Raw genomic sequence first — 23,016 nt, 5'->3', positions numbered from 1 at the left:
AGCAGATGACGTGCACCGTCACATGAGGCTTGGTCCCTGTGTCGCTGAGCGGGTGCGTGTGATCTGGACACTCCTGTTAGTGACATGGGGGGAAAGGCAGATGTAGGAATGAGTGTGAAAATCTGCTCCTCACCAACGTGCAAGAGCCTGCAGGGGGATGAGGGACAGGTTAGGCTATTAACAGCTCAGCTCCCTGGGAACTCTGATCCCCGCCCTCCCAGACCTCACCTTGCATGCAGCTGGGCTGTGGGGCGTCCCCTTTCCCCACCTAACTCCTCCCTCCCTGTCAATGCCGTGTCCCTGTCAGACACACCTTGCTCCTGCCCGCCCGGCTTGCCTCTCACCTTTCCTTCCTCTCCTTTGCCACGGCAGGGTGGGACGTGGAGACAGGAAACAGCGAGGGAATCAGCCCTGACGTCCTCGTCTCCTTGACCGCGCCCAAGCAGTGCGCCACCCGCTTCCTGGGCAGGCACCACTTCCTCGCCGGCCGCTTCCTGCCCTACGACGTGCAGAAGAAATTTGAGCTCAACCTGCCCGAATACCCAGGCACAGAGTGTGTGGTTTCGCTTTAAGGCTCTGGGGGGGCGGGGATGGAGAGGGGAGTTGTGGGGAGGGAGGAGAGGAAAAGCCACCCAGCTCCTCCATAATAAAAAGGCTTCAAAGCGTTTTGTATTTTTTTGAGCAGCCAGGTGACTCCCTGCTGGGATGCTGCGTCCTGGCACCAGGGCCTGGCTTCCCAGCCAGAGGCCATGCAGCTCACAGGGAGGGCGTCTGCTGGCAGGAGGTCCTTGGGCATCTCAGGCCACTGTGACCAAGCCTTCATGTTGATCATTTAAACTCGGGGCGGGCCTAGGGGATCAAAGGCAGCGCTGAGCCAAACCCCTCCCCTCGCGTGGGTCTCGCACCCCCGGCGTCTCAGCCCAGGGCGCGGGGTTGAATTGTGGAGTCATAGAGGCCACTGTGTCATTTTGCGGCAGGGTGAGGAAGGCCGGGTGGCTTGTTCCTGGGCTGCAAGGAACTCAGATACCCCAGTGACGGGCACCCATGTAAGTGCCTTGCTGGATAGGTCCCTCCAAGGCGAATTGCTTCCCAAAGGCAGGTGGAGGACGTATGGCAGGAGGAAACGTACGCTCGGCCCCTGGTAGGACGGGCCCATCTGACCTCACCGGCCTTTTCCATCACTCCCTACCCTGATCCACATGTTGGGATTTATCAATGCCCTTTTCACAGGAATCCTTGGTAAACAGGAGCCTGCTCCGCAGCCAGCCAGTTGGCAGGTCGCTGCTGCCGCCGGCCGTGGAAAGAGCAGAGAGAGGCAAAGCCGGCGGCACAAGAGGAAGGATCAGGTAGCGATTTCCTCCAGCAGCAGTTAGTCCAGCTCTCGCCCCGCGGGCCTCAGCCGCTGGCCCTTGCGGGGGTTGAGGAGCACAGCAGTCAGCTGCTGCTCTTGTCGGAGATCTGTCTGCATGTGGAAAGGGAAGGAAATGACCTCCCTCTGCACTTGCTGTGCCCGGGCTGTAACCGCCCAGCGGCCCCTCAGCCAGAGAACAGGGCTCTCCTTGGGTTACTGGCTGCTGTGCTGTGGCCATTGGGCCTAGAAGAGTTCCGTGCTGCTTTCCCCAAGCTGCCAAGAGCTAGGGATCTCTGAGCCCCCCACCCGGGAGGCCTTGGAGCCGGCGGAATGGCTGGGGTGGGGTAACCACCGAGGAAAGCGGAGCTGAGGCCGTGGGTTCACGGGCTGGTCAGCACTGCCCTGCTTAGTGCAGTGATGGGCGGTCCAGCGCATGTCACTAGCAGAGGATTCCCCTAGAGGTAACGGGGACCCAGGCTAGGACCATGGCCACCGGGCTAACTACCGCAGGCAACAGTGATTTGGGTGGCTCCTGCCCGAAGCGGTGGCCGGGGCTGTTCCTAGCCCGGCTGCTTTGCCATGCGGGGAGAAACCTGCATTTTTCTGCAGATCAGTGAAATCTCCAGGGGCCAGATGCCACCCTCCCCTCGTCCCCCTCGCCCCTCCCTGCATCATCGTCCACTTGTTCTGAGCAAAAGCTCTTTGTAGCCACTCTGTTTGCAGCAGCTCCCAGTTTCCAGGGGCAGGGAAATGAAAAAGCGGCACTTAGGTGTCAGCGTTCCCTTTCCGTGTGCAAACTGCCCTGGGCACTGGCCTGGCGAGTGTGTTCTCTGAAGTAGGAAGCAGAGTAGAGCTGGGTGAAACCGATTTTATTACCTGTGCTTAGTACCTGTGAGCAGCCTCCCTCCCTGTACAAAGCAACAGAGGGTCCTGTGGCACCTTTAAGACTAACAGAGGTATTGGAGCATAAGCTTTCATGGGTGAATACCCACTTCGTCAGACGCAGTTAGCGAGACCCAGTTAGCGAGACCCAGCGAGAGAGGAGGACCTGCTGCTGTTTACACAGCGAACGCTGCATCCCAGCTCAGCTTGTTCCGCTTATGTTCGTACATTTCTTCTGTACGACGCTGTAGCCTGGCTAACGGGAGTTGTTGCTGAGTGAGTGCACGGCTCAGTCGTGGGGCACCCCCACAGCCTCCCCAAATCCGGCCCGATATGCTGCCTCGGGGCCAGCAGATAGCGGCAGCAGGACCTGCCCCCCATAGCATTTAAGGTGGGGCCTGGGGTGAGTCACACGGCCTGATTCTGCACTAGGGCAGCTAAGGGGTGTTTTGTCCTTGACCTTAATGGAAGCAAGATCAAGCCCAGAGCCTCCCTACAGCTTCCTTCTCCCCAGGCACATGAGGCAAGCGACTTGCTTCAGTGGCTCCACTGGGCCACAGCTCTGGCCTGGTTATGCGCCCCTCTCCCCCAGCCCAGGATGCTTTGGCCACGCCCCCCATGGACTCTCGCTTTTCTGTCCTGCCCTGTCGAGCTGTCTGGACACTGGTTCTCCAGCTCCTGCCTTTACCTCCCCTGACCTGAGCACGCCACTGAGCCACAGGCAGGAGGCCCACGAGCGGCTGTGCTCTGCGAACCTGCCATCCTGCTGCCTGCGGAGGTCACGCGGGGTAACCTGCAGGCTGGGAAGGGCGAGCCAGGGGAATCGTGTGTGTGTGTGTGTGTAGCTAGCGCTGTACTATTTGAATGAGGATTATCCATGTCAGTGACGGCAGCGTCCACCCCGCAGGGGGAACTGAACAGCCTAGACTCAGGGCCAGGCCTTGTGTAGCGGAGCACAGCGGGGCAGGTTGGTCCCTTGGGATTTGCACCTGCGTGTGTCGAACGTTTCTGTGTCTGTGGGCTCCTGGAGCTTCGTGGTTTGTGCGCAGACAGAAAGCCAGGGGAGAACGCTGCTAATAAAGATGGGCTTGGAACCGACCCAAGGCGCCTGGGCTTTTTATTCAGCGTGTCCGCTGGGTGTTAAGAGCTGCCTGGGGCCCTTCAGACGGAGCAGGGCTGTCAGTTCCACTCGGGCTGTACGAAGACGTGGGCTGCCATTTGAAACCCTGCCACTCCCCTGCAACGCGCCTTAGCCTCTGCTCAGCCCTGGCTCCTGCACCCTGAGGTGCACCAGGGCTTGCCTGTCAGGAGAACCATTTGCAGCTCATTTGGAAATGCCGGAGTGAGACTGGCACGGGAGGGAGCTGTGCGGGAGGGAAAGCTCGTCCCTAGACGCCGGTTAAACATCTCCGGCCGCCTATCGATTGGCAGCTGTGCCCAGCCACAGGAGGGGAGCTTAGGAGTCAGCAGTTTCTGGGTACCCCTGAACACAGAGCCCCAGCTGAGCCTGGGGCACCCGCTGTGCTAAATACTGCACAGACCCTGACTGAGACGGGTCCCCATGGGGCTGGATGCTGCCCAAAGACATCACCTGTACTGATCACCTCGTGGGCGCTACCATTAGTGGAGGGGGAGTGCTGAGTCTCCCCATGGAAATACTGCGATGGGTGTGATCTGAAGATACACCTCCCAGGTGGTGGCTCTCCAGGAAATGACATATCCTGCAAGGCCAGAGCCTCAAAAGCAATCCAGCCCCTTTGCACTGCATGGGGTGGGGGGTGGGGTGTCAGGAGTGGGGTGCAGAGTTCACCTCTGCTGGGCCAGTCCTCCACCCGCAAGGACCATCCGTGAGAGGCGTAAGTCAGAGCAACCCCAAGTCTGCTCTAACCTTGCGGGTCAGGTGCCAAGTGGCACTTAGACGCTGACAGAACCTGGTCCCCGGCATCGCCAGAAGGCCGAGTGATCGTGGAGAGGGTTGTTAGCCAGTCAGTCCTACCTCTGTGACATGCGTCATCTCCAGACATCGCCTGAGCTTGTGCATCTGCAGAAGGGGGCTGATCCATCTTGTTGCCCCCTGCCAAGTGGTAGCAGGTGCTGAGGCCTTGCAGGTTGGTTTCCTACTGGAGGAGAAAGGTCTATTTCCTGGGCTTGCAGGGGTGCTGCTATGCCCCGTTCCTTGCCCGGCGCTCTGCCCCTCAGCCCGTTGGATTGGATTTCTTGGAGCTTTGCGGAACAGGAGCAATTCCCCCATCACCGTGGGGGGGGGGGTTTAAAGTGCAGTTTGCTCTCAGGAACCTGACGACAGGCTCCTGTTGGCATCAGAGATTCACAGCCCTTAAGGCCAGCAGGGGCTGTTACGGTCACCTAGTCCCACACCTGCATCGCCCAGGCCAACCAATTGTACCTGGGATTCCTGCATCCCGCCCAACCGAAGGGACTGTCGCTTTTCGGGAAACGACCCGTGCTGGTTTGAAGATGCCCAGGGACAGAGAAGCCAGTTTAATTTCCCTCCCTGTTCAAAAGGCGCATCTTACCCCCAGTGCGAGTGGAGAATAAACCCTCTGCGTGGGTCAGAGTGAAGCCCGCCCACTCGCAGACTGCGGCCCCAGGGGGTTCCCCATTGTGCCAAGGGTCGAGTTCTCCACCAGCCTGCTAATGCCAGGTCCTTCCCCTGGGCTTCCGCTTCGCCCTGGGCCTGTGCGCGGGAAGCACCGTCCGGGCAAAGCAGGCAGCTAATTGTGCCACTCACGAGTAACAGCGTCACTGGTCCTGCCGGGCTGGCGCTGCCTGGGCACGGAGTGTCTCCCAAGGGACCATTGCTGGAGAAGTGGCCCGTTAACACCCCTCCAGTGATGGGGGGAAAGGAAGGAGGGAGGGAAAGCCTGTGTGTGTGTGTGTGTGTGAGAGAGAGAGAGAGAGAGAGAGAGAAAGGCAGCGTGTGTGTGTGTGTGTGTGTGTGTGTGTGTGTGTGTGTGTGTGTGTGTGTGTAAAAGGCTGTGTGTGTGTGTGTGAGAGAGAGAGAGAAAGGCAGTGTGTGTGTGTAGCGGAGTCCATGATCATTAGTGTCTAGCAAAGTTTATGCATTTAAGCTCCCCGATGCCTTGTGCAGGGTTCCTTTGCCTGCCCGGGCCCATACAGAGCGATGGCTTTGTGAGACGTCTTGGCCCAGAGGTGACAAGGTGGTTGGCATTGTCTGGTTTCACCCCGTATACTGGACGAGGTGCACCCCATGTTGTGCCAGGCGTGTGTGGATCTCCACAGGTGGGGGATGCTAGGGGGGGGGGGGGGGGAGATCAGACCTCTGCAGCTTTTGCATCTCTTGCCCTGGCAGGGGCTGGGTTGTGTTGGCGTGACCTGGGCCGCTGTCGGTTCCCATCCACAAACTCATCCAGTTTTAGCGCCTTTGCAAAGCCAGGGCCCCCTTCTCCCCGGGTGCCGCAGCCCCGCGCGTGGCCAGCCCTCCCCAGCTGGGCTTTTCCCTCCCCTTGACACCTCTCCAGCCCCCCCCTCCCCCCGCGGCCCGTGTCCGGTTTCTCCTGTCAGAGCAGGAGCCCAGCGCAAACCAATGGCGGAGGGAGCGGGGGAAAGGCCCCCTATATAGCCCGGGGACTCCGGGGCGCTCCCAGTCTGCGCCGAGCCGGCTCCAGGAGCGCAGCGCAGCGCCCCGCGCAGCCCGAGCTCCCGGAGGAGGGTGAGTCGGAGATGGTGCAACTCACGCCTGCCCTGCTGCTCTTCGCCGCCGCCAGCCTGGCCCTGGCCCTGCCCCGAGGTAAGGCTGGTGCCTTGGGGGCTGAGCCGCGGCTGGTGCCCGCAGGTCCCTGCGCCGCCGGGGGCAGCCCCAGGTGAGCCGGGGAGAAGCCTCCGCCTGGCCGCTGCGCTCCCCAGCGCACGGGGCTGCCGATCTCACAGCGCGCCGGGAGCTGAACGCTTCGGGGCTGGGGAAGCCCCGGACCCTGGCTGGACTGGGAGGGGGGCACAGTCGGGGAGACCCCTGCCCACCTGCCCTTCCCCACCCCCACCCCATTCACCGTCCGGCTGCCCGGTGCCCCCGAGCCGGCGGCGCTGCCCAGAGACGGGGCTGGCACCGGGACGCCTGGGTTCCCTGGCTGGTTCTGTCGCTGACTTGCTGCGTGGGTGACGTGACCTGCGGGGAATCCCTCGCCGCTGCCCGGCTCCCCACCCGGGGGTCTCGCTGCTCCCGAAGCAGGGGCGGGGAAGCCGAGCCAGGGAGCGCCCGGGGTCGGCCGAATGTGAATGCAAAGCCCAGCTCCGTTAGAAACACAAAATCCCCGCTCCCGCATCACCCCACCACGGGGCTCCCCTCGCCAGCTGGGGCGGGGTCACTCCCTTCACCCCAACACCCGCAGGGGAGATATTGCCCCCCCATCTCTGCACCCCCCATCTCTGTAACCCCCCCCCCCAGTCCCCTTGTGCCTGGCTCTCAGCCTCCCTGTCCCTGGAGATCGGCTGGTGGGAGAGTGCTGGGTGCACGGAGGTACCGTGGCTGGCTGGGGGGGCCCTGTGGCTAGTGGCCTCTGGCTCGCTGGGCCTTGGAGTTCTCCGGGAGGTTTCACGCTTGGTGGTGGATGGTGGGGAGTCGAGTCAGCGGACATGACTGGCCCCAGTAGGGGAAGGAGCCGCTCCGCAGGTTTCAGTGGCCCCCAGTTCCTGCTCCTCGCCCCAGCTTGGCGTGACCCCAGTGGAGATGCTGGGCACAGCCCGAGCCCTAGATGTGTTACTGGGGCCCTGAGCTCCCCAGCTGCCGCTACCTCCAAGCACCTGCCTCCCAGGCCGAGGCTTTCACCGCTCAGGAGGACGCTCCACGCTGCACTTCCCCCAGCCCCTCAATACACTGGAGAAGAACTAGGGTCAGGGGGCTCCTGTGGAGAGCAGGCCTGGCATAGGAGGCTCCAGCCCCATTTCCAGGGCTTCCTACGGGCTGCCCCGGGGCAACCTGCCCTGCACGATGCCACCGCAGTCATTCCTGTGGGTTTTCATGTCCAGGTCACCCAAACGACGTCGCCCTAAGCCCGATGCCTCTGGCGAGGTGGGTTTGCTAGGTCGGCGTAGCGGGCGAGTTGCAGCGGCGGGAGAGACACTAGTGTGGACGCTGACCTAGTTAGGTTGATGTAAGCTGCCTTATGTTGACTTAACTTTGTAGTGTAGACATGAGTGTGCTCGGAGAGCTCCTGGGAGCGTAGCTAGAGAGCTCCCCAGTACAGCACCTTCCCGCTCTGCCCTCAGTGTGTGGCGGGGAGACCATCTTTCCCAAAGAGAAAACAGGACAGCCCAGCCGCTTGCCTGAGGCCTCCCCACCTCTCGTGAGGCCCTTGCCCATCACTGGAGCCCTGCCCCCCACAAGAGGCTGGCATCTCTCCGCTCATACCCCCTTCTCCCCCTCATGTTCCTTCGCACGCACCCGACTTTTTTGGCAACAGTTGGCACCTGTCCCGTTTGCTTTTGTCAGCTGATCAAGTTGGCCAGAGCAGGGACAAATGCCTCCTTTTGAAAAAAAAAAGTCGGAAAAGCCGGGACAGGGCTTAAAAAAAGGGACTGTCCCAGCTGAAACCAGACGTATGGTCACCGTAGTGTGGGAATGGAAATATGCCTGGTGTCAGGGCCAGGCCTGGGGAAATGGGCTTTTCCTCGGTTATTTAGCACTGATCCTGGTAATCTGCTGCCACGAGGGCAGGGGCCAGGGGACTCCTGGGGTCAGGGCTTGCTGGTGCAGAAGACACTATCACACCCTGTTGGAGACTGGGGATCATTTTGGAACTCCATTTTAGACAGAGATTCAGATTGGGGCCAGTTAGACAGACAGACCGAGACTGACCGACACACACACGTATCTGAAGAAGTGGGGTTTTTTACCCAGGAAAGCTTCTGCCCAAATAAATCTGTTCGTCTTTAAGGTGCCACCGGACGACTCCTTGTATTTTGTGGCTACAGACTAACACGGCTCCCCCCTGGTAGTACACACGAGTCCCTGTCTCTCTGCACTCCTTTCACACAGACAGACTCTCCTAACCGCCCCTTCGCAAGGTACCCTCATTCCCTCCTGGCCCAGAGCCGGATCGGTTGTGTTTCAAACCTCTCTGGTTCCTACCGGACACAAGCCCAGAGAAATCGGTGTTTGGAGGCTTCCCACATCAGGGACACAGGGCAGAACCGTTAGTGAATCCAGCCTGGGGCTTGTGATGTGTAATAAGGATCCATTGGTCACTCACCCCCCATAGCCCCCTTTGCTCCCCTGGGTGAGGTCTTTTCTGTCCTTCTCTCCTGCCAGGGGAGGAGGGGTGGGTTGTATGGTGCACACCACCTGCAGTAGGGACCTGCATTGTGCCCTTCAGATGCCGTCTGCTGCCATAGTCCACCAGACTCCCCCTACCCCTGTGGGAAGGGGGGATCTAGCCCAGCTGGGGGGGGGGGGAACACATGAGCACAGTGTCACTTATAAACACCACTGGGAGGCAGAAATAGACCCGTCCCTTCCCCTCCCATCCCAATAAGTTAAGAGCCAAACAATTTGTTGGCAGGGAGATTCCTCCAAGATGAAATTAAGGCACAGCCAAGGGGGCTGGGGAGAGAGAATCCCACCCTCTGAGGGTTATTTTCGCATCACCATCCTTGGCTCCTCTTATCGCATAAGCCTGTCGGCCTTTGAAGTCCACGACAAAATTAGGTCGATATGATAGAAGTCGATTTTTAGAAATCGATTTTATACAGTCAATTTCGTATGTCTACACTAAGCCCATTAAGTCGGCGGAGTGCGTCCTCGATTCTCGAGCACATTTTCAAAGTCAAAAACCTTCACGATCTCCTTATCTTTATTATCAAGAGGCATTGACAAGGATGATTGGTCCATACAATTAATTTGTGTGCCTGTTGGGAGCAGTTGGCAGAGAATGCTGGTCCTTGGCGGGGCAGGCTTGCAGCGTGTGGGATGGGAGTGAAATATTTCGCTTTAGAGTGAAATAAACGTTTCAATGCCTCCTGACCGCCAGCCGGAAGTCATGACAGCCCTGGGGACACAATCCACCAGCTGAGAAACACCCATCTAGACAGACGTGTCCCCGGGGTGGGAACACGGTGTGCCTTTTATGGTTAGGAGGAGCCTCTTCTCCAGCTGTACAGGTTGTGGAATTTTTCCGAAATACAAAGGCCCTTGGGAACAGGACTCCCTGCGCCTCTCGCTCGCAGAGCGCAGGGATGGGATGAAGTCGGAATCTTTTGACAGAAGGTTTTTTTCCACTGGCAAATCCCGATTGGTTGAAACCCACACTTCTCCCGGGAAAGGATCAAACACAGTTTTCAGCTTACCGTTTTTTTGGTTAACACTTTTGAAATTGTGAAAACCATTTCTGAAACGAACGAACGTCCAGTGTGAAATGACTTTGGGTGTCAAGGCTTCCGCTCGTTATAGTAAAAAAAGGGGGGGGAAGTCAAAATTAAAATAAAATGTTTTGAAATTATTGAAGCAAACTGTCTGGCTTGTTTTTTATTCTTATTTCTGGCTCTCAACCTTTTCTGAAGTTTCAGCTTTTTGGTCTGGATTTAGGACTGGGAAATGTTTTTCAATAGCTTGAAAATGTTCCCAGGAAGAGAGACAAGGTGGGTGAGGTAATTAATATCATTTGTTGCACCCACTTCTGGGCAGTTTCCTGCCCAGCTCCATTGAGCAACCTTCATTCCTTCTGCAAACAATACCATGGGGAGCCGAGGAGTCAGGGCCCCCCAGGGAACATGACAAACCATTGCAACTGCTCATCAAATAAACGAGCCAAATACATGCAGCGATGCATTCTGACTGACTGCGCGCACTGCATTAGCACCGAGGCGCCGCGGCCGTACCAGGGCCGCCTTGTGCCTGGCGCTGTACAAACCAGTCTCAACCGTTGTTATGAAACCAGCCTTCTGTTTGTTCTCTGGGGCGAAATCTAGCAATGCAGAAGGGCTCTGTGCTCATAGTGGGACCCTGGGCCGGCGGGGGAGGGGACTGGCGTGGGGCAGTGGGGGGGAGCAGGGGAGGGGATGCAAACTTCCCTCCTGTGATTCTTTCCACAGAGCCCCGGAAGGATGGTTCCCGACCGGCCAAGACCGACGTGCTGGGGAAACACCGGAAAAAGAGGCCTGAGGGCACAGCAGGTGCGGAGCCGTTCGGAGCTGGCCCCGTTGGCCGGGTCACTGCCTGCCCTGTTATGAAGTAACCAAGCGCCATGGTCAGGGGAGACGGCCTAGTACAAAACTGCACGTCGGGATTTGGGGAGGGGGGACACTGGCTGAGCTGTCGGGGCAGCCCAGGGCTTGGGGTCGGGAGTGAGGGGCACGGGCAGAGCTGTCGGGTGAGCCCAGGGCTGGGGCAGCCCAGGGCTGGGGGTCGGGAGTGAGGGGCACGGGCAGAGCTGTCGGGTGAGCCCAGGGCTGGGGCAGCCCAGGGCTGGGGGTCAGGAGTGAGGGGCACGGGCAGAGCTGTCGGGTGAGCCCAGGGCTGGGGCAGCCCAGGGCTGGGGGTCGGGAGTGAGGGTCACCAGCATAGCAGCAACATTTCCTCCCTTTCAATTCGTACAATAATTTAAAAAATAACTGCAGCTTAAAGGCCCCGGATCCGAAAGCCCAGATGGGTCCTGACTCCTGGCTTTAGAAAATCCCTCAGGACGGTGCCAGCTGAACCCCCCTGCCCTACCCCTCCAGCCCGCCCTCCCATCTGGGATGGCAAGATGCGTTGGGTGCAGCTGGCCTGCGGGTGGCACCATGTCCCTTAGCCATGGAGGCCGTAGACAGACTGTGCTAATTATTCTCTGTGTCCCTCGGCACATCAGAGCTGCGGGGCTGGTGTGGGAGCCAGGGCTCACCAACATGTCCGGACACAGACGCCCGTGTCCGTGGTAAAATACTTGAGGTCCGTGGTCATTTTTCAAACCAATGGAGTGACTGAGTGACAGAACCCCCGCCAATGTCCGTCACTAAGGCCGGTAATTTTGCCAAGTGTCTCCCGCGCAACATGGTGGTGCCACCTCTGCGCAGGACCCCTGGCGCTAGGCGCTGTACATACAAAAAGCCAGGCCCCGCCCCAACGAGGCAATTTGCGGCTATAACCCGAACCGCGGAAGAAGCCTGGGCTGGAGCATCCATCCTGGAGGGTGGGAACTGACGGGGCATTGGGCGCTGATACTCAGAGAGGCAGAGCCCAGGCAGGCTGCAGAGGGGGGCGGTGGCAGTTGCCATGGGGAGCCCAGCTGCCGCCAGGCTGGGGAGAGCGCCAGCAAACACACGGGCTTTGACCTAGAGCCGGGACAAATAAACAGCCCTGGTCCGAGGCGCGGCGGGCTCCAAGGCCTCCCGCCTGCCCAGATGAGCCTGCACCCGTTCCATGGCGCAACCCCCCCAGGTCATATTGTTTCTGCAAAAGGCCAAGAAACCGGCCAAGCTGGAACAAGCCAGTGGCCCATCTACCCGGAACCCTGGTGCTGCCTGGATGTTGCATCTGCTGGGGTGGCATTATACGGGGGGGATTAAATTCCTTCCTGACCCGAGTGGTGAATCTGCCCTGAAGCATGACCATCAATCACCCTCCCCCCAAGCTCTGAGTGGGATAATGGCGGGTTCCTTTCCCTGCCCCCTAGGCGCCACCGAGTGGACCTCCTGGTTCAATGTGGACCACCCCGGCGGGGAGGGCGATTACGAGAGCCTGGAGGCCGTCCGCTTCTACTACCGGGAGCGGGTGTGCGCCCGGCCAGTCTCCATCCAGGCCCGCACCACCGAGTGGGAGCTGCCCGAGGACGTGGGCGAGATCGTGCACTACAGCCCTGAGAAGGGATTCTGGTGCATCAACCGGGAGCAGCCGGGGGGAAGAACCTGCTCCAACTACCACGCCCGCTTCCTGTGCCCCGTGGGTGAGTGACTGCCTTAGGGGCGGGGGAGGGCGCTGGGTCTGAGGTCACCAGGCAGTGCCCTCTCCAGATCCCCGACCTCCTGGGTGTCAGGCCCCGCCGACCCTGCCATTTTGTGTCAGCCCAGGGGGGCCCACGGGTGCCGGGTCCTTCCTCTATTCATTGCCAGTCCCTGGTGCTTCCCCCCCCCCCACCCCAGCGATGCGCGAGGCCCAGGCTGCCCCTGCCCTCCCTCCTGACCCCTGGGCCCTGAAGACTGAGGACCCTGCTGCCAGCCGTGTGTCTTGAGAGAACCGTTACTGACCATTAAATGACCCCTCCGGGAGCACCCCAGGGTGCTGGGCATGCTGCAGCGGGGGTGGGGGTGGGGAGGTGTATGGGGCACCGTCCCCTCACCCCCACCCCCACCAACCACATGCCGGGGAGCATGCCGAGGGCAGGACACTAGACTGGCCCTGGGGGGTCGGAGGATGGCCCTGGTGTGGGGACCCCGGCAGTGCCATGGAGACGCTGCTCTCACACCCCGAGAAGGGGCTAAAGCACCCGGCTGGCCAGTGGCCACAGACGATGGATCTGGACCTCACAACAGGCAGGGATGGCTCCCCCCCCCGTGTCCCCCCCACGGCCCCCATCCCCTGCCACCGAGCGGCTCCCGTCGCTCATCCGCACCGCGGCCTTTGGCTTCAGCCCCGCGACGGGTCCCTTCCAGCCGCCTGCTGTGCCCGCCCCCCATCCGCCCGTCTCCCGGGGAGGGGGGGATTCGCAGATCATCCCCCCGGGCACCTCCTAGGGACTGAACAGCCCCCGGCCCCTCCTGCCCAGCTCCTGCATTGCCCCCTCGCGGGGGGAGGGAGCGTTAAATCCAGCTGGTTTCTTCCATCGCGACCCCCTGGTCTCGTCCCCTCTCACCGCCCGCAGCACCAGCGTCAGTGTCCCCCTGCCCCCCATGCCGGCCCTGCGGGGAACGGGGGTTAATCCTTTGCCTGCCAGCCCGTCCAATGCATCGTCCATCTGCTGGGAAAGTTGCTCGCAGCGGAAGGCCCCGGGGTATCTGGGGCAGCTGGACCCCCCGGTGCTGCTGCTGCTGGTGGTGATGGGGGGGGTTTACAAACATGCCCCTTATTGGGCCAGTGCCGGGGAAGTGTTGGGGGGAGATGCTTGACTCCAGGGCCTCGAAGGGTTTTAGAGTCCCTGGGCCCAGCCCCGAGAGCGGGCAGGTTTCAGTAACTCTCCCCGCCGGAATTCTCTGCCCTGGGCGCCCCCCCCCTCCAGTAACCCCTCTTGTCCCCCTGCCCCCCCAGAGCACGACGACTGGTCGCACTGGTCCGCCTGGAGCACCTGTTCCAGACCCGCCTGCGGGGGTAGCGGGTTCCAGACCCGACAGCGCAGCTGCCTCCACAGCCAGCCCCTGTCCGGGTTGCAGCCCAAGTGTGCGGGGAAAGCCACGCAGAGACGGGCGTGCAGCGCCGGGCCCTGCACAGGTAACGGGCCGCGGGGCTGCTGGGCGACCCGGGGGGCTTGGATCCGAGCTCAGCTCTCCCGTTCGCCGGCCGGCCGCGGCGTGAGGCCCGGGCGCGGGGGGCACCGATGGTTCTTGGAGAGAGACGCACTGGACGTACAGCGAGGCCCCAGCGGGGTCGTCAGCCCCCCACCAAAAAGCGACTGACAAAGATCAGCGGAGCAGCTGTGATTCCATCCCGGGGAGGGCACCCCCATGCGTGTGTGCACAATCTCAGCCAGCAGGGGGCAGTGTGCACGCGCACACACACACACACACACACACACACACACACACACACACTCACTCTTCACCCCCCCCCCCCCAATTAATCTCCTTTGGTTGGAAAATCGTTCCCAGAGAGTGGTTATCAGTGGTTCACAGTCATGCTGGAAAGTCATAACAAGTGGGGTCCTGCAGGGATCGGTTCTGGGTCCGGTTCTGTTCAATATCTTCATCAATGATTAATGGCATCGAGAGGACACTTATAAAGTTTGTAGGTGATACCAAGCGGGGAGGGGTTGCAAGTGCTTTGGAGGATAGGATTAAAATTCAAAATGATCTGGACAAACTGGAGAAATGGTCTGAAGTAAATAGGGTGAAATTCAATAAGGACAAATACAAAGTGCTCCACTTAGGAAGGAACAATCAGTTGCGCACATACAAAATGGGAAATGACCGCCTAGGAAGGAGTACTGGGGTAGAGCGATCTAGGGGTCATAGTGACTCACAAGCTAAATATGAGTCAACAGTGTAAGGCTGTTGCAAAAAAAGCAAACATCATTCTGGGATGTATTAGCAGGAGTGTTGTAAGCAAGACATAAGAAGTAATTCTTCTGCTCTATTCCGCGCTGATTAGGCCTCAACTGGAGTATTGTGTCCAGTTCTGGGCGCCACATTTCAGGAAAGATGTGGACAAATTGGAGAAAGTCCAGAGAAGAGCAACACAAATGATTAAAAAATGCGGCCTGTGAGGGAAGATTGAAAAAACTGGGTTTGTTTAGTCTGGAGAAGAGAAGACTGAGAGGGGACATGAGAACAGTTTTCAAGCACATAAAAGGTTGTTACAAGGAGGAGGGAGAAAACTTGTTCTTCTTAACCTCTGAGGATAGGACAAGAAGCAATGGGCTTAAATTGTAGCCAGGGCGGTTTAGGCTGGACATTAGGAAAAGCTTCCTAACTGTCAGGGTGGTTAAGCACTGGAATAAATTGCCCAGGGAGGTTGTGGAATCTCCATCATTGGAGGTTTTTAAGAGCAGGTTGGACAAACACCTGTCAGAGATGGTCTAGATAATACTTAGTCCTGCCTTGAGTGCAGGGGACTGGACTAGATGACCTCTCGAGGTCCCTTCCAGTCCTATGATTCTATACCTGGGGCTCCCGGTACCACACACAAATAATATGAATTACTCTAGTGTCTCCCCTGCCCCCTACACACACCGAGTTATTTCAGACTCCTGCACGTGCCATTCTGTACTATGCCACGTCTGGGCACAACGGCACATTCAGCTTTTCTTAAAGCCACCAGCTGAATTATTTTAAAGGACTTTTTCTTTCACCAGTTCATTAAATCAGGAATAAGGAGGGAAAAAACCCATTTTAAACAATAAAGGCCCTCAATGCAGCCGGTACATCAACAGGCAGGAATGTCAGACATGTGCCTGTGGTCTAGAATGGCTGATTTTTTATTTTTTTTATGGCGAAGGCTCTTTTTAATGGACTCTTTCATGGCGGGTGGCTGGCAGCTCTGAGCGCTGGATACGTTCTTGGTGGGAACAGGCCCCAGATCTCTGCATAGCTGGGGGGGGATTTTTTTAGGTTGACTCCCCCCTCCTATCACAATGCATGGCAAGTTTTTCTTTACACCCAGCTCTTCAGCGCTGGGTCCATATGGGCAGCTTCCACGCCATCTGTTCTCTGCGAGCCGGTCAGGGTAATTGAAGTAGCAGAGGCCTAGGACATAAAAATAGTTTGGCAGGCGCGTGCGGAAGGCTGAGCCTGGGAACTTGACGCCGGGAATGGACAGCGCCCCGGCCCTGGGCCTGCGGGGATTGGTTTGAATGATCCTCCAACGCAAGGGGGCCAGGACCTCGGGCCGTGCCAGGGTAGGGGTGGGGGAGTTCTTGTGAAACCAACTTTGGTCACATCCCCGGCTCGGGGCACAACGGAACTCAAGGCAAGGCGTGTTCCGCGTCTCCGTGGCCTGGCACCTTGCGTCGCCATCTACACCAGTGCAAAAGCAGGTGTGAACCGCTGCCATTGCACTCTGCTTGTGTTTCACGCTCACTCTGCACTGGTGTCAACGAGGACAAAGGAGATGGAGCTCAGTGCCAACCCAGCATGGGTTCCCTGGAGGGTCACATCTGCCCCCTAAGTAGGATTCAGCAGCCGAGGGGGGAGCCTGCAGGAGGATTCCCCCACCCTTGCCCTACCAGGCATGTTCTCCAGGCTCAGGGCAATGCACAGGGCAGCGTGGGGGAGCTCTCCCCGTGGGTCCGTTTCCAGGATTCTCTGTGCAGTGCCGTGCGCATGGAGGAACTGCTGCCTGATGGGGTCGCTGGTGTCTCCACCCCCAGATGCTGGGTGGAGCGAGTGGGGCGCCTGGAGCCCCTGCTCCAAGAGCTGCGGTAGCGGTGGGAAGCGAGTCCGGCATCGGAGCTGCAAGAAATCCAAGAGTTCCCACTGCGTCGGCCGCCCCTCGGAGGTGCAGAAATGCGCCCGGACACCCTGCCCAGGTACTGGCCATGCTGGGGCTCCCTCCCCTGGGCCACCCACAGCAAGAGGGACCAGCCTCTGGAGTGGCCAGGGTTTGGGGGGGCAGGTCATCCCTGACCTGCATTTCGGGGTATCTGACAGGGCAGCTGCCCAGGAAGGGCGGGGAACCGTTGTTCTTCAGGACAGTCCAAAAATCCCCTGGATTTGTGAATTGGAGTGAGATGGTTGGGACCTGAGCTCAGCCCCTTGTCCGTTATTATACTAGGTCCTACTCCATCCCATTCATCCATCCATCCCATCTAGCCAGCCAGCCAATCCAGGCGCTCACACAGACCCTTTGTTTTGCCCTCAGCTCTGAGGGGTATTTGGAATTTCTCACTTTTCAGATCCTGTCCAAACCCGTCTGTAAGAAAGGCAGGACTGTTATGACCCACCAAGTGAGCTCCCCCTGGCCTCTTCTCCCCCGTTCTCTCCCCCCATCCCCGGCCTGTTTCCTCTCTGTCCCCATCTCTCTCCCCTCCCCCGGCCCGGAGTGGGGCAGTGTAGTGGGGTGACTGCCCCACTCCTGGAGAACAGGGGTTAAAAGCAGCCAAGCCAGGCTCATTGGGGAAGCAGCCACAGCGGTGGCCAGCTCCGATAGGGCCCAGCTGGCCCTGATCAGAGGGCTGGGGGCCAGAAGCTGGAGGAGCCTCACGCTAGCCCTGGAGTGGGAAGGGCTGGCTGCCTGGGAGCAAGGGACCCGAGGTGGAGCCGTGCTGGGGAAGGGCAAGGGGAGCTGGGGAGCTCCAGGCTGGTAAACCCCCCAGGCTGAGGCCTTGGTGAAGGCCTACAGAGGTACTGCGGCTGCAGAGATGCAGCCTGGGAATAGGCAAAGGCAGCAGGCCCTACCTCCTTGCCAATGATGAGGGGCCATTGCAGACTGCAGTCGGCCCCAGGGAAAGGGGCTAGATGACGACTGGCAGTAGCCACTGCGGCAAGGTGGGTGTAGAGGGTTGGGGGTTCCCCTGGGAGGGGAGGCCCAGAGCGAGGGGGTACTGCTGGGGCAGAACCCCGAGGCAAAGAGCACTGGGGTCCGGGAGGGACACGGGGCCAGTGGCAGGGGAGATACTGGCCTGCAGAGGGCGCTCGGTATGCTGGAAAAGAGCTGATTCCCAGCTGGCCAGCAGGAGGCGCTGCACCGAAGGCAGAACTACCCTAGGGAGATGGAGCCCAGAGGGTGGGGGTGATAACAGGGGAAAGGCCCGCCCTGCTGGCACTGAGCCAAGCCCAGCGCTCCCCCCTCTGGGACTTAGAGACAGGCCTGACCCCAGCTCCGAGCAGCACAGGCCCAACAGGGGGGCGTGCGACCCACCTCTCTCCATGCCCCCATCTTGCTCACTTAGGCTCCAGCCACCACCACCCTGGCAACCCAGCCGTGGGTCTCCTTTAATCCACTCCTGGGTATTCCCCGGGAGCAGGGGCCGTGGGGTGAAAGTGCCTGGGAAGGGCTGAGCCTCCCTGGGAAGGGTCAGGAGCCCTGTTGCTGCCACGTGGGTAGTTTGGGGAGGGCGGTGGGTCCCATCTCAGACCCCCAAGGGTCCCCCTTCCCACTCTGTCCTGGGGGAGCGGAGGTGTCCTAGCGTGTTCCACTCTCACTGCATTCACCTCTGTCCCTGCCCCCAGCCTGCCAGAGCTGTGCCCTGGGTGCGGCGAACAAGAACTGCAGCAGCTGCACGTGCCAGGATCACACCCTGGTGGGCACCGTCCTGAGCACCGAGGGGGCCGCCCTCGCCAATGCCCGGGTCTCCCTCAAGGCCAAGCCACAGGCCGTGCTGGCCAGGACCGACCACCGGGGCAGCTTCAGCATCCGGGGGGTCTGTGCCAGCAGCGGGGCCAATGTCAGCGTCCAGTTGGAGACGTTCACCCCGGGCGAGGCTCAGATTGTCTCCAATGGCTCCAGGAGGTCGTCGGTGCAGGTCACGCTCCAGAGGCTGGGTGAGGGGCCCTGCCTGGTGTGTGTGTGTGTGTGTGGGGGGGGGGGTCCCATGTCACCCTCTAGGGACTGCTCCACTCAGAGGAGAACAGCTTGCTAGTGCTGCCCGCTAATGGAGTTGCTCTTTGAGCTCCAGTGGGTAGAGGTCTGCGCTGCAGGGACAAAGACCCCGGGTTCAAGCCCCACTGGTGACCCATGCGGGAGGGTTGCTACAAAAGGGAGCCCTTAAAGCACAGGACCCCCATGACTGACAGTGCCATGAGCCTTCTTGGGGAGCTGACAGCAAGTGTGTGTGTGGGGGGGGTAAGGCTGAATTGGGGGGAGCCGGGAGCTGGATTCTGGGCAGACTCAGGGCCTGACTTCTGAGTGAGCTGGAACACGGGGTGGGGTGGGAGCAGATTTTTTTGGGGGGATGGGAGTGGAGTAGTGGTGGGGGAGGATGGTTGTTGCCATCACTGGAGCATCGTTGCCTCTTCTGCTCCCTCTCTGTCCGGCAGAGAAGCCCTACATGGTGATGCACCCTGAGTCCAAGGTGCGGGTGGCAGGCCAGGGCGTGACTCTCTGCTGTGTGGCCTCCGGCAACCCCCTGCCCACAAAATATCACTGGTGAGTTGCAGGAACTGGACGAGCCGGCCCTTGGCAACCGCCATAGGCCTTGGGGGAGACCTGGGTTTGCCCCCCGGCTTAGCCTGGCCTCCCAGACCAAGGTGGGGGCAGTGTTGTAGGACAGGAATAGCAGGGGAAGGGGCTGCAGGTCGGGAGTGAGGGGCACTGGCAGAGCTATGTGCGGGAAGATCCAGCTTTAACGTTCAGACGGCAGCATGAGTGTGTGTGTGTGGGGTTGTGGTGGGGGCGGGGGAGGGTTGAGGGTGTACGTGGAGGTGGGGCTTGGACTGGTGGTGGGGGTTGTGGGAGGGCTAAAGGGGGGTTGTGTGTGTCGGGAGCGGGGGCTGTGTGTGGGGGTTGGAGGGGTGGTGGGTGGTGTGGGGGGGTTGAGGGTGTGTGTGTGTGTGGGGGGGTGCACGGAAGGGATGGGTCTGTGCGTACAGGGGAACCCCCCCGCAGGAGCCGTCCAGCCGGCTGTCCGGGCAGCAGGCGCGACCCGATGCTCCAACCCCCCAGTCGCTGATGCTCTTTGCTTGCCGGTCTCCCGCAGGTACCACAACGGGACGCTCCTGGACCGGAAACTCCACAAGTACAACAGCAGCTTGGTGCTGCGGGACCTGGAGCTGCACCAGGCCGGATTCTATCACTGCAAAGCCAGCACTGACGTGGGCTCCATCAAATCCTCCCCCGCGTTCCTGACCGTGACTGGTGAGTCCTGGGGCGGCCGCTGGGCGGGAGACGGGGTCGCTACCCCCAGCTCACCCGGGTCGGCCATTGCACTAGCACTCTTGGGGAGAGCCGGGGAAGGAATCTCCTCCAGTCGTGAAGGCTGTTGATTGACAGGCCATTGACTCTGGTTAGAGACTTTCCAATGACGCCAGTGGAGGCTGGATCAGAGCCCAGGCTGCCCTCAGGGTACAGCCTCAGGCCCTGGGGCGCAAGAAGCCGGTTGAGTAGCAGAGGGCAGCTGTGGTGAACCTGGCACCGGCCAAGCCAGAGCTGGGAGCTGCTGCAGGACGAGCTGCAGCTCCCGGCTGGGCTGTGACGTGCTCCTGTCCTCTGGGGGGCTGGCACAGGGGAGGGCCTGGCACCTACGCTCCACAGCAGCTTGACCCCAGGGCTACTTGAGGTTGCCAGGCCTCACCCAGCCTGGTTTATTATTGTAGGGTTGCTTCCGCCACTGGATCCCAGGTCAGCCGTTCAGCAGCGTGGGGGCTGGCTGCCCGGAGGGATTGGGGGTGGGGTGGGGCAGGGGCAGGCCCTAGCAACCTGACTCAGGGTGAGTCGTGCTTTACCCCTTACTGTAGAAGGAGCTGGGTGCTACTCGCCTGGATTGGGGACGGGGTGTCTGGTGCTCGGTGGGGGAGAGGCCGCTGCGTTTGGCATCTCGGTACCGGTCAAGCGCTGTGGAGGGATTTCCTCTCGCAGCCCCTGACGTGACTCTTCTCTTCTCTCCCCGGCCCAGGCCAGGGGCAGCCGAGCTGCAAGGCCGAGCCGGAGGAATACCTCATCAAGCTGCCCAGCGAGTGCTTCCAGGAGGCCGGGCGCTCCCCGTACTACAACGTGGGGCGCTGCCCCAATGTCCGCTGCGCCGGGAGCCTGAAGGACGAGCTGCAGTGCCGGGATGGGGCGGGACACTGCTGCAGGGTCCGGCGCATGGAGGTGCGGGAGATCCACTGCGCCGGCTCCGTCCTGCCCGTCAAGGTGGTGGCCAAGTGCGGCTGCGAGAGATGCGCCCGGCCCAAGATCCTGGTGCACGGCCGGGTGACGGCGGCCGACGATGGGGAGCCGCTGCGCTTCGGCCAGATCTTCCTGGGCAAAGAGAACGTCGGCTTCACCGGCTACAAGGGCACCTTTGCCATCGACGTGCCCCCGGACACGCGGCGGCTGGTGGTCCGGTTCGTGGACCGGCTGCAGAAGTTTGTGGACACGGTCAAGGTCCTGCCCTTCGACCCCCGGGGCGGCGCCGTCTACCAGGACATCAAGGTGATGCGGAAGAAAGAGCCGGTGGACCTGGACCCCACGCAGGCCAATATCATCCTGCTGGGGGAGCTGGAGGGCCAGGAGCCGGTGGGGGAGATGGTTATACCAGCTGGATCCTTCCTCCGGCCCAACGGGGAGGTGTACAATGGCACCGTCAAGGCCAGTGTGACCTTCCTGGACCCCCGGGACGTCATCACGGCGGCCGCTGCCTCCAGCGACCTCAACTTTGTCAACGCCGAGGGGGATCTCTTCCCGCTGAGGACCTACGGCATGTTCTCCGTGGACTTCTGGGAGAGCGAGTCCAACCAGGTGCTGCAGACAGGCCGGGTGGAGGTGCGGGTGGACGCGGAACAGATCCGCATGCCCGAGCACCTCCAGAAGATGAAGCTGTGGTCCCTGAACCCCGAGACAGGCCTGTGGGAGGAGGAAGGCGCCTTCCGCCGGGCCAAGGAGCGGCGGGGCAAGCGGGAGGAGAGGGCCTTCTTGGTCGGCAACGTGGAGATCCGGGAGAGGCGGCTCTTCAACCTGGACGTGCCCGAGAGCCGCCGCTGCTTCGTCAAAGTTCGGGCCTACATCAACGAGAAGTTCATCCCCAGCGAGCAGCTGGAGGGAGTGGTCGTCACCCTCATCAACCTGGAGCCCGAGCCCGGCTACTCCTCCAACCCCCGGGCCTGGGGGCGCTTCGACAGCGTCCTCACCGGGCCCAACGGAGCCTGCCTGCCGGCTTTCTGCGACAGCCAGCGGGCCGACGCCTACACGGCCTACGTGACCGCCACCATTGGCGGGGAGGAGCTGGAGGCAGTGCCCTCCAGCCCCAAGCTCAACCCCAACGCCGTGGGGGTGTCCCAGCCCTACCTCAACAAGCTGGGCTACCGCCGGACGGACCACGACGACCCCCGCCTCAAGAAGACAGCCTTCCAGATCAACCTGGCCAAGCCCAACCCCAACAACATAGACGAGGTCAACGGGCCCATCTACGCCTACCGGAGCCTGAGGGAGTGTGAGGAGGCGCCCGTTGCCGACAACCACTTCCGCTTCTACCGGGTGGAGGTGGACAAGTACGAGTACAACGTCGTGCCCTTCAAGGAGAGCGACCTGGCCTCCTGGACCGGCGACTACCTGTCCTGGTGGCCCAACCCCCAGGAGTTCAGGGCCTGCTACATCAAGGTGAAAATCAGTGGCCCCCAGGAATACATGGTGAGGTCCCGGAGCGTGGGCGGCAGCCACCCCCGGACACGTGGCCAGCTGTACGGCCTACGGGACACCCGCAGCGTCCGGGACATGGAGATCTACAACACCTCGGCCGCCTGCGTGGAGTTCAAATGCAGCGGGATGCTCTTCGACCAGAGCCTGATCGACCGCACCTTGGTTTCCATCGTCCCTCAGGGCAGCTGTCGCCGCACCGCCGTCAACAGCCTCCTGCGGGAGTACCTGGGCCGCCACCCGCCGGTGGTGGAGAACAACGACACCGCCGTCTTCAACATGCTGGCGCCTGTGGACCCACTGGGCCACAACTACGGCATCTACACGGTCACCGACCAGAACCCCCGGCTGGCCAAGGAGATCGCCATCGGCCGCTGCTTCGACGGCACGTCTGACGGCTTCTCCCGGGAGATGAAGTCCGACATGGGCACGGCCCTGACCTTCTACTGCCAGGAGAAGCCCGTCACCCGGCAGAGCTTCTTCCAGCGCCTGCTCAGCTCACCCGTAGACACCCTGACCGAGATCCGCCGTGAGATGAGGGGCAACGAGCAACTGCGGGCCCCCTCCCAGGTGGTGGCCTACCCCGCTGGCCTCAGGACCGGGATCTCCACCCAGACCCGACGGACCCCCAGCAGCCGGAGAAGGATGGGCCTGATCCGGGCTCAGCAGTGAGCAGCACCAGCACTGCTGGCCCCCCCACAACTCACACTTGCCCCCCACACTCCCATTCTGGTTTAAAGACCCTTTCACAACATTCCCTGGGGTCTCTAACGCAGAGCACCACCTTGCCCCCCTCCCAAAGTGTCTCCCCTCCCTCCCCACCCAAGTCACTGTCCCCCAAGGCTTCTAGCTAAACTCTGCTAGTGCCTGTGGGGGACGCCAGCCCACAGACTTTCCTCGCAGGAAGTGTCGGCAT

The 23,016-nt window shown here is 60.8% G+C and overlaps 2 protein-coding genes across 2 annotated transcripts in view; both read left to right on the top strand.

Annotated features, from left to right (window-relative positions):
* Nucleotides 1-572, top strand: part of YJEFN3 (YjeF N-terminal domain containing 3) — a 43,625-nt gene extending 43,053 nt beyond the window's left edge. The window contains exon 6 of the mRNA XM_065421959.1: nt 373-572. Coding sequence (XP_065278031.1) covers nt 373-572 — 200 coding nt within the window. The remainder of the gene's footprint in view (nt 1-372) is intronic.
* A 1,212-nt stretch (nt 573-1,784) lies between these two features.
* CILP2 (cartilage intermediate layer protein 2) lies at nt 1,785-22,772 on the top strand. The gene is given in 11 exon segments (XM_065422357.1): nt 1,785-1,812; nt 5,413-5,741; nt 5,744-6,002; nt 10,298-10,378; nt 11,857-12,126; nt 13,425-13,604; nt 16,198-16,356; nt 17,999-18,310; nt 18,806-18,914; nt 19,465-19,622; nt 20,380-22,772. Coding segments are annotated over 11 exon segments (4,278 nt in total).
* The last annotated feature ends 244 nt before the right edge of the window (nt 22,773-23,016 follow it).

Source organism: Emys orbicularis, chromosome 24, assembly GCF_028017835.1.
Source record: "Emys orbicularis isolate rEmyOrb1 chromosome 24, rEmyOrb1.hap1, whole genome shotgun sequence".
In the NCBI taxonomy this organism is placed as follows: Eukaryota; Metazoa; Chordata; order Testudines; family Emydidae; genus Emys; species Emys orbicularis.
Note: the sequence above shows the minus strand (reverse complement) of the source record. Positions and strands in the feature narration are given on the sequence as shown.